The sequence below is a fragment of the Protobothrops mucrosquamatus genome, unplaced genomic scaffold (assembly GCF_001527695.2).
Source record: "Protobothrops mucrosquamatus isolate PMUCROS unplaced genomic scaffold, P.Mucros_1.0 scaffold447, whole genome shotgun sequence".
Classification (NCBI taxonomy): Eukaryota; Metazoa; Chordata; class Lepidosauria; order Squamata; family Viperidae; genus Protobothrops; species Protobothrops mucrosquamatus.
The window spans coordinates 171383-186997 of NW_015386770.1; the positions used below are offsets into that span (position 1 = coordinate 171383).

The 15615-nt window shown below is 42.2% G+C and overlaps 1 protein-coding gene across 1 annotated transcript in view; it reads right to left on the bottom strand.

Moving 5' to 3' along the window:
* ADCY1 (adenylate cyclase 1) overlaps positions 1–15615 on the bottom strand; it is a 438043-nt gene that overhangs the window by 72108 nt on the left and 350320 nt on the right. The window contains exons 9-10 of the mRNA XM_015816400.1: positions 4174–4368; positions 2481–2578 (exon numbers count right to left, since the gene is read on the bottom strand). Coding sequence (XP_015671886.1) covers positions 2481–2578; positions 4174–4368 — 293 coding nt within the window. The remainder of the gene's footprint in view (positions 1–2480; positions 2579–4173; positions 4369–15615) is intronic.

Below are 15615 nucleotides of genomic sequence, written 5' to 3' on the forward strand. Positions count from 1 at the left end.
TTGATCGCCTGCATCCGATCAACGCTATATAAGGGTTTCTTCCAGACTGCTGTTTTAACGCCCTGATGATGTCAGATGGTTCTGACAAAAGCTTGGCTCATTAAATCTTTTTAAAAATTTTAAAATTTTATTCCTCTTGGTGCTCGGCTTTTATTTGCTTTTTATTATGACTACACCCAAGAGTCGGATTTTTAGTGTAATTAATTCTCATATATATATATATATATATATATATATATATATATATATATATATATATATATATATATATATATATATATATATATATATATATATATATATATATATATATATATATATATATATATATATATATATATATATTTAGCTACACAAGTAAAAACATGACTCTTGTGTGTATCCATATTTTAAAAACAATAAATAGTTGATCACCAGGAGGATAAAACATATAAAATTTAAAAATTTAAAAATTTATTTACTAAACCACCAAGCTTTCGTCAAGAGCTCTTGACATCATCAGGGTATGCAAGCCATTGTTGGGAGTTGCCTATATGCAGCCGCTGATCATCTACATCCGGTTCCTAGCGCGCATCATGGGTCCCAGCTGAGCGCGCTGTAGTAACTCTTTCCTATTCTTGTTCTGTGCTCTATCGTGCTCAGTCCTTCCGATCCAGAAGCACGAAGCGTAAGTCGAGGACTAAACCGGTCGTAAGTCGAGGACTACCCAACCGGTCGTAAGTCGAGGACTTTCCCTGCCCGGGAGCGCCGTGTATGCATGGTTCCGCCCCCTGCGCTGGCCGAGGCGTAGCTGGCAAGCGGCAGAGACGGAGCAGGCCGACCACCAGCTGGCCCAGCCCAAGGGAGTTAAGGCACCTGCCGGAAAAGGGGAAAAAAATGGCGGACAAAAAAATGGCGGACAAAAAAATGGCGGACAGCCTTGCTTGGCGACCCCCATGAAATGGTCGATCGACCCCAAATGGGGTCCCGACCCACAGGTTGAGAACCACTGATATATGACAAAGTGAGAAAAAGCCTGTGGTCTAGAGGTTAATACATCTGCCTAACATGCAGACAGCCCAGGTTCGAATCTCAGAAGGGTATGTCTGGTTGAAAAGAACTAAAAAGTTCGAAATGGCTATTCCAGTTCTCCCTTAATTCTTTGTTAGCAATCCAAATTTTGAAAAACATGTATATATGTGTATATATATATATATATATATATATATATATATATATATATATATATATATATATATATATATGTGTGTGTGTGTGTGTGTGTGTGTGTGTGTGTATATGTATATGTATACATATTGTCTTTGCCTTCTACTTCCTTCATTCTGCCTGATGGCTTTAATCAATATTAACTCTACATAAATACATTAGATTTGATTTAATACTGAGATTTTTTTTACATATACACTAGACAAAACAAAGGGTACAGTAGTATGCTTTCTTACTTTCTGGTTAGCTTTTCTGGAATAAATTAATTTCTTAAAGCATTAACTTAATTTCTTTAGAAAGCCCTTGGCAAAATGTGGAAGCATTTCTTCCAAACTCAGGTAAGTCATTAACCACTCTTTCTGTCAGAAAGAAGCCATAATCATCATATATAGTTAGGACTTTCAGTTTACATTATTTGATAAATGAATTTAACAATGTTGAATTTCAGCTGCTTTTATATTTCAGCAGAAATAGGTAAAATAAATGATACTACCTCTTTTAAACAAATAAAAAAATAGCCTTTGGATGAGTTTGTGCTAACTTTAACTGTAACAAATATTTAAAAAACTTCAATGAGCTATTCTTTTCCCTAAAGAAAGAATTCTATCCATCCCTGATTAGGACACCATATGATTGTACTAGAGGGGAAAAAAGTAAATGACATTATGATACACAATTTATATATAATCTGCTTAACCCTTAGATTTTCTGTACACTAATACACTGAATCTTTGGCTCTTAAATTTCCAGCAGCTTTAGAAACGCCATGAATGCAGATATTGCTCTGTTAAATGTTCCTAGCTAAATGTTCCTAGAAAGTAGGAACAAAAGCAAATTTGCTTTTTATTATGGATTAATATAGAATTGTTTGTGTTTTATTACTTTCTACAAGCAGGGGTTTTTTTTTGTCATAGAATGCCCAGAACAGAGTTCCGGCACCTTTTTTGGATGGAACCTTGTAGGGTAGGCAAGGCGAGTTATATAACGTGTGTGAGTTCCAGCACTTTTTTTTTTTTTTTTTACAAAAAAAAGCACTGCCTACAAGATTTGTTTTTCCACAAGCAATCCATTGCACTAGGTTTGTTCCCAAAAACTTCAGTAAAGAGCAATGGAAAATTTTCAAAGTTAAAAGACATTAATTGAGGATTTTTTTTAGCATGTTGGATATAATTTAAGAAGTAGACACATTTAATGAATACAAAGCACATTCAAAATACTTATATACCAGTATAAATGCACTTGGCATTTAAATTATTGGAAACAAAGTAACTTACTGTGGTATTATTAAAAGGTAGACAAGGCCAAATAAGGCAGCTAGAATCAGTGACAAAACTACAGAACTGGTGAAATATTCATCCTGAAGTTGGTGATACTGTGAATGAAAGAGGGAAGGAGAGAGACAGATTTAGTTAACCATTTGCTTTGCATTTTGTGATTCTGAAGACACAAACAATTATGCTAAAAATGAAGTACAAAAAAGATTTTAAATCCTAAAATTTGCCAGTTACATATTTCTTTTTAAATATTTATAGTTAGCCCAGAATTGGGGGAAATTCCTCTTCTAAACTTCAGAATACTTTGCAAATCAAAATAAGTCTTTCCATCACTCCTTATCTTGGAATCAGGAAAAGAAGGAAAAAATCCTAGATAAATGTGTGCTATCCTTGAAATAAAGTTGTCTGCTATTATGAAAACAAAGGCAAGCCCTAGCCTTTACACCTCAGACTGGGAAGGAAGGGTGGAATGTTATCTTTGCAGTTATCTCAGGTCTCAGAAGTGCTAACATAGCAGCCTTCATTTCCACCCAAAGCTCACATCATTTTTATTATATTGGAAATTGTTAATAACTTTCCTTTAGGACCAGACTTTTCTAATTATAGTTATCCACACTGATTTTAGAGACCTTCCACAAAGCTAGGATTTATACATTTTTAAGTAGGTCGAATATTATAATTCATTCAAAGCTATTGAAAAAGACAGCTGAATAAAGGTTCAATAATTCTAAGGAAGAAATGATCTATGGGAAATAACTCAGTGAGGAAGACAAATTCATTTCTGAAACTAGGAGAAAAAGTTCAGCTTGAAGAGGATTTCTTGCATTTATAAGAAATCTCTCTGATTTCTTAATGAAATCATGAAAAATATTGATATCCTTTCCCCCCAAAAAAATAAAATCTTTTTTTTCTTGGTGAAATTGTTTATCTTGGATAAAGCCAACCCTATTTTATCACAAACTGTGTTTTTTGCTTATCACTGCAACTTGTTTGTGAAACATTCTCTCTTACAAAATACCCAAATACTACATAATTGATTTTCAATCAAAGCCAGTCCCAACAAACTATCACAACTTAGTAGCAGTAGCTAGTAAAAACAAAAGTGATTAAATAGTTGTAGGGAGAACTGCCAAATATTAACTGAATAAAGAAAAAAGAGTATGTATTTGTTATGTGTTGATCTTCTCCAGATAAAAATATTGAAACATGAAGTGCTAATACGAACAATGCTCCAAGTTTCTTTTAATATTTTTTGCAAAATATTTTTGCAAAATAGGAGCATTTTGATCTAAAATTATGAAAGGGTCCCAATATCCTGATAATTTAAGGAAGAAACTAGGATCCTACAGTCAGGCAAAACAACAACTATCTGATATCATAAAGGTACATTTTATTTGCTTTCTCCTTACATATAAAGAAAGAAGGAAGAGACTCTAGAGATTACAAACACAAAGATTACATTCCCTCATTGCTGTAACACCAAGGCAAGATTTACTATCCTACCTAAAACCGCATGATGAAATAATAATTCTGTGATGAATAAAGCCAATCCTTTCCTGAAAGTACTTTCTTCATTCCTGTTCCTTTCAGATGAAGAACACTGTGCAAAATATCTCAAGGACCTCAGGTTTGGAAGGCTAAATCTTGCATTTACAAAAAAATGCAACCCATCTTTAAGAAAAGTCTCACCTACCTTTTGCTCACGTTCTATCTGCTTATACCTTAGAGTAAAAAAGTTTAGATCTGCCATTTCTGATTCAGTTTGCCGAGCCTCTATTAAGCGGCTGATATACCGGTTAACTCGGGTTCCAGGAGTGTTATATACAACATTTGTAGAAAAAGAGGAACGATTCCTGAGTTTTTCAGAGGCTGTTCTTAATGCCCTTCTCTGTGGCAAAAATTAAAAATAAAAGGTGAGCGATAGGACTAACAATATATTTGAAAGATTAAACAGCACTATATTGTAGCATTACGTGAGATTGCTCTGCCTTGTGAAAAATCTATAAACTTACAAAAAAATATAGCAGTAGCAGCCACCATTTACTGTCCACCCTCAAACTGACTAATATCAGGTGTCATAAACTTGTGAAATGTGAAAAAAGTCTGTAATTTATTACAGATGAATGAATACTTTCTATAATGACTTTATTTATTTTTTTAAAAAATGTCCATAGGGACATATGTTCTTAATATATTTTTTCAAACTATTACAGAAATGGTAATGGAGAATTTTTATATGGAAATTGTACTTCATAGCATTGCCAAGAATCATACTAGGAAACTGAAGCTCTTGAAACAGTTGTAACTTCTTCATGTAAATAACAATCTCAATTATGTTCAAAGATAATTATAATTGGTCCCTTTGTTATAAAGCATGGATTAAGCCTAACTGATCATTTTAGAAGCCAGTATAATCTGGTAACAAGTTTAAAATGAATGTGAGAAGGGAAAGCAATATATTACAGAGATTACTCCTGCAATATTTAATTTCCTGGATAAGTGAGCAGAAGGAATAATTTAGAATGGAAGCTTTTCAAATCTATCATTCACTTCTCAATGAAAGACCCACAAAACTACTGCTCTGTGCTTGATGGAACAAAACGGTGTAATATCTCCATCTAGTGGAAAATAAAATATACATTTATTTATTACAATATAAAATTGATTAAGGATGGATTATTTTTTAAAGGGAACAGACTTTAGGATGAAACTATGCCACTTTTTTCAATATTTAACAACAGAAAAAGATTATATTCTGTATAAAACCAGGAAATGTTTAAGACTTATTTGATCTTAGGGAAAAATATCTTCTACAGACATATATAAATATAAAAAGAGGATGGGATTTTGATCATGTGATTGCAACAACCAACTTAACTTATTTCTTTCTTCTTGCAGATGCCACTATTTATAATCTGTTTAGGCAATGGAAACGTTATCTTATAAATAATAAATGACTCTTATGAAAAAAATAAACCAATAAACTTGAAAATAAAAATTATATTAAGAAGTGGAGGGTGTTCAAGACAAAATGGTTTTATACAAAGTTTGCTACACAGAAATAATTTTAGAATCTTGAATATAGATTTAATGCAAAAGAAGGAGATTATGAAAATCCAGTGCTATTTATGAAAAAATTCATATGGCAGTTCTATCCAATGCAATTTGGCTACAGATTAGAGACAGAAACACAGATTAGTTTCCACTTTCATACAAAAATGAAATCCAGTCCAATGCTAAAATTCTTGTTTGAATTTTCAATAAGGCATCTTTGGCAACAATATGGAAAAAATATTTTCCTCTATATTTGGCTCCCTATCCACATCTTCCCTCCCACATACAAGTACATAAAAATGTTCTGATCTGAGTGCCATTGGTAAATTTATTGAGCTGGGGCAAAAGGAAAAACCAAACAATCTGTATGTATTGAAAAAAATGCTTTTTAAAAATATTTCTGTTTAGAAAAATTAAACTTCTTATGTCAATTATTTCACTACATCCAGTTTTTATAAATAGTTTATCCTTTTTCTATGTCCAACAGAGGATGTAACTAAAGTTACTTCTAATTGTTTCAGTTCTAATTACTTCAGTTCATTCTTCAATGTGTTGTTTAGTTTTGCATGGCTTTCTTCTAGTTGATGCTAAAGAAAATAAGTCATGCAATAAATGGTTGGCTGAAACCCATTCTACTATTAAAATGGTAGAAGGAATTAATTTGTTTGTAAGAAGCTTTTCAGATGACACTTAAGTTTAACATCTTTTTGTAGTAAATTGTTAAATTTCCTTAACAATTGTTTATTTTGTTAATCTTAAAAGTGTTGGATTAGTCTGTACAGATGAAAGGTACAAATTCCACATTTGAATGGTTCATCTTTATCTAAATTCAAAGACGAACACCTGTTCATATCTCCACAAATTAAAATATCTCCCCTGCAATTTCAAGAAATATTTGGAATTTTTTGCGAGGTAGAGGAAATTTGGTTATATTAACATTTGGAGTACAGATTGAAGCAATTGTTTTTCTTTGTTCAGTCTGTAATCATCTTTTTCTGAATAGATAGTTAAGGCTGTTGATGCTAGTTGAAAATATCTTTATATGATTCACAATGCCTGATATTAGATTAATTGATGAAGAAAGAGCAGCTGTTTGATCAATTTTTGATGCCAAGAAGACTTCCAAGTGGAATGGTATATTTCATCTATTCTTCTTCTTCTTCATGACATTGGCGATCATGTTGGCGATCCTGTTTTTATCAGCCGCCGCACAAAAAAGTGCTGCTGAGTTTTGTCCAAACCAGTCCCTTAGATTTTGATTTGATTTCATCTATACCTAATATTTTTTCTTCAAGACTAGATGTTAAAAGTCTAGTATCTCTAGAATCTCTTCTCTTTTTAAGTATTTCCAGTAGGGCATATGGAACAATCTCAATTAATGAGAGTTATTGTACTTATAATTATTAATCACTTATTAAGATGCTTTATGGAACTTGTCAAAGAATACCATGATTTCGTTATTTTGATATTGGAAATATTGATCTATATCCGAAGGATATTTTGGATATAGTTAGAATTTAACTTGTTATTATGTGCTGATGATAATTTGTGCATTTTAAAAAAAATAACTACTAATGTATTTACATTACATTCAGAAATATGAATATAGTACAAAAGAAGATATATAGCATGTGAAAATATATCCTGAAAATATCCTGAAAATACAAGTATCAATGAAAACTATTAATATGTGTTTGGCTTGCCTGATATTTCTTAAATTCTCATGTATATCCATCTTTGCAGATTTGGGCTATAGAATAAGTAATAAAATGCATATAACTTCAATTTACTCAGATACATATTTAGAGAATCTCCATGTTAATATCTGTCAGATATTTTGACATATAGATAAAGTATTGAGAAAACCTAAATATGGGCTGTGTGGCCTTCTTCTGAATAATATCTTCAGCTTTCCTGACTTTTAACTTTTACTAACAGAATAACAGAGTTGGAAGGGACCTTGGAAGTCTTCTAGTCCATGCCTCTGATCAAACAGACTATACTGTTTCAGACAAATGGCTGTGCAATCTCTTCTTAAAAATTTCCAGTGATGGAGCACCCACAATTTCTTCAGGTAAGTTGTTCCACTAGTTAATTGTTCTCACTGTCAGGAAATTTCTCCTTAGTTCTAGATAAGTTCTCTTCTTCATAAGTTTCTATTCATTGCTTCTTGTCCTGCTTTCAGGTTCTTTTGGAGAATAGGTTGATCCTCTCTTCTTTGTGGCAGCCCTCAAATATTGGAACATTGCTATCATGTCACCCTAGTTCTTTTTTTTTTTTACTAGACCTAATTCCTGCAATTTATCTTCAAATGTTTTAGCCTCCAGTCCCGTAATCATTTTTGTTAGTCTCCTCTGCACTCTCAACATCTTTTTTATTTCATGGTGACCAAAGCTGGATACAATATTTCAAGTATGGTCTTACCAAGGCATTATAAAGTGGTACTAACCACTCTATAACTTATAAAATATAAAATTATAATTTATAAATAAAGTACTTAGAAGTCTGATGGTTCAGTAGTTAAAGACTCTGAATTTGTCAGCTGGAAAGTGAAGAGCTGGGTTATGAGACCCAAGTGCCATGTGAAGGAGTAGGTGCCCTTACTTGCTCCAGATCCTACCCACCTAGCAGTGGAAAAGCATGCAAATGCAAATAGATAAATAAGTACCACTTCAACAGAAAACTAACAGCATTTTGTGTGCCTTGGCATGTAGTCATTCTGGCCATATGACCATGGAAGTGTCTTCAGACAACACTGGCTCTCTCAGCTAACAAATGGAGATAAGCAATGCTTCTTAGAGTCATATTTGACTGGACAGGAGAAACATTTATCTTTTTTACCTTTACTAACACTTCACATGATCTTGATTCTATCTCTCTGTTAATGCAGCCTAGCACTGCATTGACTTTTTTGGCTGCTGCCACACACTCCTGGCTCGTATTTAAGTGATTATCCACTAGGACTCTTAGATCCCTCTCACAGTTACTGCTATTGAGCAGTATTTTGTACCTGTGCATTTTGTTTTCTTGCCTATTTGCAAAATTTTACTTTTTCACCAGGGAGTTTCATTTTGTTAGATAGGGCTCAGTGTTCAAGTCTATTGAGATCCTTCTGGATCCTGAGCCTATCTTCTGGGGTGTTAGCTATTCCCACCAGCTTGATGTCATCTGCAAATTTGATGAATTCCTCATCTATCCCCTCATCTAAACATTTGTAAAAATGTTGAAGAATACTGGGCAAAGACAGAGTCTTGTGATACCCCACTACCTACTTCCCTCTATGTAGATGTAGTTCCATTCAGGACTACCTGTTGAGCGTGGTTTGTTACAAATCTATCCAAGTATTAGATTGTGGTCTATTTTATCAAATACCTTATTGAAGTCCAAGTATATTATGCCCACTGCATTTTGCTGGTTCACTAATTTAGTCACTTCGTCAAAGAATGCAATAATATTTGTTTGGCATGATCTATTTTTGACAAACCCATCTTAGCTTCTAGTTATAACTTTGTTGCTTCTAGGTGTTCACAGATCTGTTGCTTGGTTATTAGGTATTAATGTTAGACTGATTGGTGTGTAGTTTCCTGGATCTATTTTTTTCACTTGTTTAAGATTGAAACCACATCAGTTCTTTTAGTGCTCTGATAGTTCCCAGTGCTCCATGATGTTTGAAATATATTGTTCAGTGGTTCCAAGATTAAATTAGAATAGAATAGAGCTGGAACGGACCTTGGAGGTCTTCTAGTCCAGCCCCCCGCTCAAGCAGGAGAACCTATACTGTCTCAGAGAAGTGACTGTCCAGTCTCTTCTTAAAAACCTCCAGTGATGGAGCACCCACGATTTCCAAAGGCAAGCCATTCCACTGGGTTAATTGCCCTCACTGTTAGGAACTTTCTCTTTAATTCCAGGTTGTTTCTCTCTTTGATCAGTTTCCAACCATTATTTCTTGTCCTGCCCTCTGGTGCTTTGGAGAATAATTTGACCCCCTCTTCTTTGTGCAAGCCTCTCAAATACTGGAATTCTGCTATCATATCTCCCCTATTTTCTTCTTTTCTTTAGACTAGCCAAACCCAAGTCCTGCAGCCATTCTTCATATGTTTTAATCTCCAGGCCTTGGCTCATCTTAGTTGCTTTTCTCTGAACTTTTTCCAAGGTCTCAACATCCTTTTTATAGCATGGTGACCAAAATTGGTTGCAGTATTCCAGGTGTGGTCTCACTAGGGTTTTATAAAGCAGTACGAATACTACGTGTGATCTTGGTTCTATGCCTCTGTTTATACAACCCAGGATTATATTAGCTTTTTTGGCTGCTGCTGCACATTGCTGGCTCATAGTCAAGTGATCGTCCACTAGGACTCCAAGGTCCCTCTCACAGTTAATGTTTCTGAGCCATGTCTCATCTAATATGTACTTATATCTTTGATTTGTCCTATCTAAATGTAAAACTTTGCTTTTCTCCTCATTAAAACTCATTTTGTTGGATAGGACCCATTGTTCAAGTTTGTCAAGAACTTTTTGGATCCTGAGCTTGTCTTCTGGGGTGTTGGCTATTCCTGCCAGTTTAGTGTCAGCTGCAAATTTGATGAGTTCCCCTTCTATTCTCTCATCTAAGTCATTGATGAAGATATTGAAGCATACTGGGCCTAAGATGGAGCTTTGTGGTACCCCACTGCTTCTCTCCATGTGGATGTAGTACCATTGAGGACTACTCATTGAGTACGGTTTGTCAGCCAGCTACAAATCCATCTGGTGGTGGTATTGTCTATTCCACGTTTTTCTAGCTTACCAAGCAATAGGTTGTGGTCTACTTAGTCAAATGCCTTACTGAAATCTAAGTATACTATGTCCACGGCATTTCGTTGGTCTACTAATTTGGTCACTTTATCAAAGAATGAAATAAGATTGGTTTGGCATGCTCTGTTTTTAACAAACCTGTTCTGTCCCCATCCGACCCACACACCCAAACAGCCAGCCGAGGGTTAAAGACTTCTCCAGACACCACTTCACCGATAAGAAACTTGGCAGCAGCTCCGTAGCTGCCTGCCAAGACCTTTTACTCCAAGCACACAGAAACAAAAAACAATACACACAGTTTAAAGCCACAGCAAACTACTTCGCCAGAGATTCAGCTTTTGTCTGTCACAGAGGTCCAAATGGCCACCACCTCCCTTTTATAGCCTGTGGGTGTGGTCCAGTGACTCAGCTTAATCTCTGGCACGTCTCCTTTTCTGCTGTGCACGCTTGTCGCTCCTACGCTGGTGTGGATCCAGCCACAACTTCTCTTCCTCACTATCCGAAACACCTGGCTCCTGGCCAATCTCAGAAACTCCTGGCACCTGGCCAATCTCAGAACCACCTGGCTCCTGGTCAATCTCTTCTCCGTCGGGAGACACCTGACACATTGCCAAAGAGGAGGGTCCTGGAGAGGGAGGCCTGGCCATCTCCTCTCCTTCATGTTCGGAGCCTTCTTCCTCCAATAAGAGGGGCTCACAAGATGGAGCCACAACACTATCCCCCACCGCAGGGCCCTTCCCTGGGTCTGCCGGTCGGGATGTGGTCGGGATGGGAACCGATCGTGAAAGGCCTGTACCAGGTCAGGGGCCTGAACGGAAGAAGCGTCCACCCAGCTGAAATCCTCGGGGCCATATCCCTTCCAGGCAATGAGGTATTGGAAGCGCCCCTTCAGCTAACGGGAGTCCCGGATACTGTCCACCTCGTACGTCGAGGTGTCCTCCTCATCGGCTGCGGCTGGGGGGGCAGGCATCGTCAGGCGTCGGAGATTGGCTCGCTGGGGCCTCAGGGACCAGGAGGGACCAATGGAAAACGGGGTGGATCCGCATGGAGCGTGGTAGGGTCAACCGGTAGGCCACCGGGCTGATGACTGCCTCAACGGGGAAGGGACCGATAAAACGATGGTCCAGTTTCTTCACTGGCCAGTCCGTGGGGAGGTGTTTCGTGGACAGCCACTCCCGATCTCCGACTGCCAGCAGTGGCGTTGCCCGTCGGGAGCGGTCGGCGACCCGTTTATAGTCCTCTTTCACCTGGATCAGCTGCCGCCTCACCAGTTGCTGCACCGCCTGCAGCTCCGAGAGGAAGTCCTGGGTCTCGGGAACAGGGGAATCCGAGATGGACAACGGGAAAAGCCGTGGATGGTAGCCGACGTTGGCATGGAACGGGGTCATCTGGGTGGAGGTGTGTTGGGAGTTGTTGAAGGCGAACTCCACCAGGGGAAGGTACTCGGCCCAGTTGTCCTGCCGCTGGTTGACAAAACAGCGGAGGTACTGCTCCAGGATGCCAATGACCTTCTCTGTGCCCCCGTCAGTCTCCGGATGGAGCAACAATGACAGACACACCTGCACCTCCAGCGCGGCCATGAGGCTTTTCCAGAAGCGGGCCGTGAACTGGGCTCCATGGTCCAACACCACCCTATCTGGCAGGCCATGGAGGCGAAAGATGTGCTGCAGGAACAGACGGGCCGTGGTGTGGGCCGATGGCAGTCCGCGGCACGGGATGAAATGGGCCATCTTGGTGAGCATGTCCACCACCACAAGGACAGTCGTGAACGTGGTGGACAGTGGTAGATCTGTTAGGAAGTCCATGGAGATGGCACCCCACGGTCTCTCCGATGTCGGCAGCGGCTGGAGGAGTCCCGGCGGTGGGCCAGATGCGGATTTGGCCTGTTGGCACGTCGCACAGGACGTCACGTACGCATGCACGTCATGCCGTACCCGAGGCCACCAAAAAGTCCGCGTCACCAAGTGCAAGGTCTTAAAGAGGCCGAAATGCCCTGCCGTGGGGTTGTCATGGCACTGGTTCATGACGAGGGCTCGGAGCGGACTTGTGGGCACGTACAGCTGGCCCCGGTGTTTCACCAAGCCTTCCTCCAAGGTCCAGGGGGACGCTGGGCTGACTTCCGCTTTCCGTTGCTGTGACCAGTCATCACGGCGCTGCACTTCCAGCACCCGAGCCCGCAAGTCTGCTGGTTCCTGGATCACGGCCAAGGATTCTGCTGGCAGCACCGTCCGTGGGGGAAGGGAGTCCTTGGGGCAGAAGTATTCCGGCTTGCGGGATAGCGTGTCCGCCCTCTGGTTGAGGTTATTCGGAATGTACACGACGTGGAAGTTGAACCGGGCGAAAAACAATGACCACCGGATCTGCCACTGGTTCAACTTCCTGGCTGTGGTGAGGTGCTCGAGGTTCCGATGGTCCATCCGCACCTCCACCTGGTGTCGGGCCCCCTCAAGGTGATGCCGCCATGCCTTGAACGCGGTCTTGATAGCCAGCAACTCCTTTTCCCAGATGGTGTAGTTGCGCTCGGAAGGATTGAGTTTCCGGGAGTAATAAGCGCAGGGAAAAAGAGTGCCGCCATCCACCGGGGCCTGTAGCAGTACCGCTCCAATCGCCACATTGGACACATCTGTCTCGACCACGAACGGACGGTGTGGATTGGGATGCCTCAGGACCGGCTCCGTGATGAAGGCCTGCTTGAGGACATCGAAGGCCTGCTGCTGCGGGGCCCCCCACTGGAACGGGATCTTCTTCCGAAGGAGTTGGGTCAGTGGCAAGGTAAGGGTGGCGAAGGCCGGGATGAAGGTCCGGTAATAGTTGGCGAACCCAAGCAGACGCTGGACGTCTTTCACCTGACGTGGGGGTTCCCAACTGCGCAAGGCCTCCACCTTGCGCGGGTCCATCGCGATGCCCTTGGAGGTGATGATGTGCCCGAGGAACTCTATGGAAGTCTGGAAGAAGTAACATTTCTCCAACTTCGCATAGAGTTGGTTCTCCCACAGGCGCTGCAGGACCTGGTGGACATGCTGGAGGTGGCTCTCCTGGGTCTGGGAATAAATCAAAATATCATCCAGGTAGATCACCACGAACCGGTCCAACATGTCCCGAAACACGTCATTCATCAGATGCTGGAAGACCGCGGGGGCATTGGTCAACCCGAACGGCATGACGGTGTACTCAAAGTGGCCAATCAGGTGCCAAACGCCATCTTCCACTCGTCACCCTCTCTCATGCGCACCAGATTGTAGGCCCCTCGGAGATCAAGCTTGGTGAAGAGCGAGGCCTCCCGCAACCTCTCCATCAGCTCCGGGATGAGCGGCAGGGGGTAGCGATTCCGCACTGTGATGGCGTTCAAGCGCCAGTAATCACAGCACAGGTGTAAATCCTCCGTCTTCTTCTTCACAAAGAGGACCGGGGCTGAGAGCGGGGAGGACGAAGGCCGGATGAACCCTCGGGCCAGATTTTTGTCCAGAAAGTCCCGTAGGGCGGCCAATTCGGGCTCCGACATGGAATACAGGCGGCCCGCGGCCAGTGGCGCATTGGGCAGCAGGTCCACCAGGCAGTCGTAGAGTCGATGCGGGGGTAATCGGTCCGCCTCCTTTTCGCTGAACACATCGGCAAAGGACGTCAGCTCAGGAGGCAAGGAGATGATAGGGGTGGAGACGTCCTGGCCGGCACAGGTGTGGCGGTGATGATCGACACACTGCAGGCTCGGGAACGAAATGGCGTTTCTCGACCATGCCACCTGAGGATCATGGGCCCGAAGCCAGGCCATCTCCAGGACCAATGGGAAATGAAGGTCCGCCGTGACATAAAACTGGATCGTCTCCTCGTGGGTCCCAATGGTGAGGCGCAAGGGCTGAGTAGCAAATTTGATGGGCCTCGCCACGAGTTCCCGCCCATCGATAGTCTCAACCCTCAACAGAGGGTCCACTGGAACCAAGGGAACCTTAAAAAGGGCCACAAAGGCCTGGTCCATGAAGTTCATTGTGGCCCCGGAGTCCACCAGTGCGTGTGCCCGAAGCCGCTCCGACCGATTGGTCAACAACACCCGGGTGTCCAGAATCAGGTGCTGAGGGGGCTCACAGTCCACAGTCACCGAGTCCGGTGGGGCATGGTCACGTGCCTGGCCCAGGGTGTCCCCTAGGCCAGGCCTGGCCCGTTTCCCAGTTGGTCACGCCGAGATTCCAGAACAGGCTTGAGCGCCCCACTTCGCTTCCTGGAACACGAGGCGGCAAAATGTCCAGCCTCGCCGCAATAGAGGCACAATCCCCCTTGGTGTCTCCGCATCCGCTCCTGGGCCATCAGTTGAGGTCTAGCTGCTCCGAGCTCCATGGGCTCCTCAGCCGTTGCCACAAAGCATGGGGTGGTCCGGGGTACAGTTGGTGCGGGGGTGCCAAAGCTGTTGGTGGGTCCGGAAGGGGCCGACGAGGCCGTCGCAGTTGAAGGCGGGCGTCAATGCGCAGGCATTGGATCACCAGGGCGTCGAGGGTCAGAGGCACCTCCATCCGCACCAGTTCGTCCTGCAGCTCGTCCAAGAGGCCGTCCTGGAAAGCATCCATCAGCGCCGCCTCATTCCATGCCAAGTCCTGGCCTAGAAGTCGGAACTCAGCGATATATTCCTGCAGGGCGCGCTTTCCTTGGCGGAGGTCCCTGATGCGCCTCGCTGCCATCTGAACGCGCAGGGGATCCTCATACATTACGCGCAGGTGTTGCAAAAAGTCCAGATAGTCCGAGAGTAATGGGCTGTTTTGCAACAACAGGGGCGTGGCCCATCGGGCGGCAGAGCCAGAAAGGTAGCTAATCACAAATGCCACCCGAGCCCGATCATCCGGAAAATCCTCCGGCCTCATCGCCATAAAGAGTTGGCATTGTCCCATGAAGGCCGGGAACAGCTCCATCTGCCCAGAAAATCTCTCTGGCACGTTCACTGGGCATCTCGAACGGGGAGGAGGAGGAGGGGGGGAAGAGCTGCAGGAGCATTCCCCAAAGCAAGTTGAGCCTGTAACTGGGTCACTTGCTGCTGTAGGAGCTGATTGGCATCTATTAGCTGCTGTATCTGCTGCTGCAGCTGTTGGTCCATCGTGGGTTAACGATGGAGTATGTTCGGGGTGACGGACAAGATGTTCTGTCCCCGTCCGACCCACACACCCAAACAGCCAGCCGAGGGTTAAAGACTTCTCCAGACACCACTTCACCGATAAGAAACTTGGCAGCAGCTCCGTAGCTGCCTGCCAAGACCTTTTACTCCAAGCACACAGAAACAAAAAACAATACACACAGTTTAAAGCCA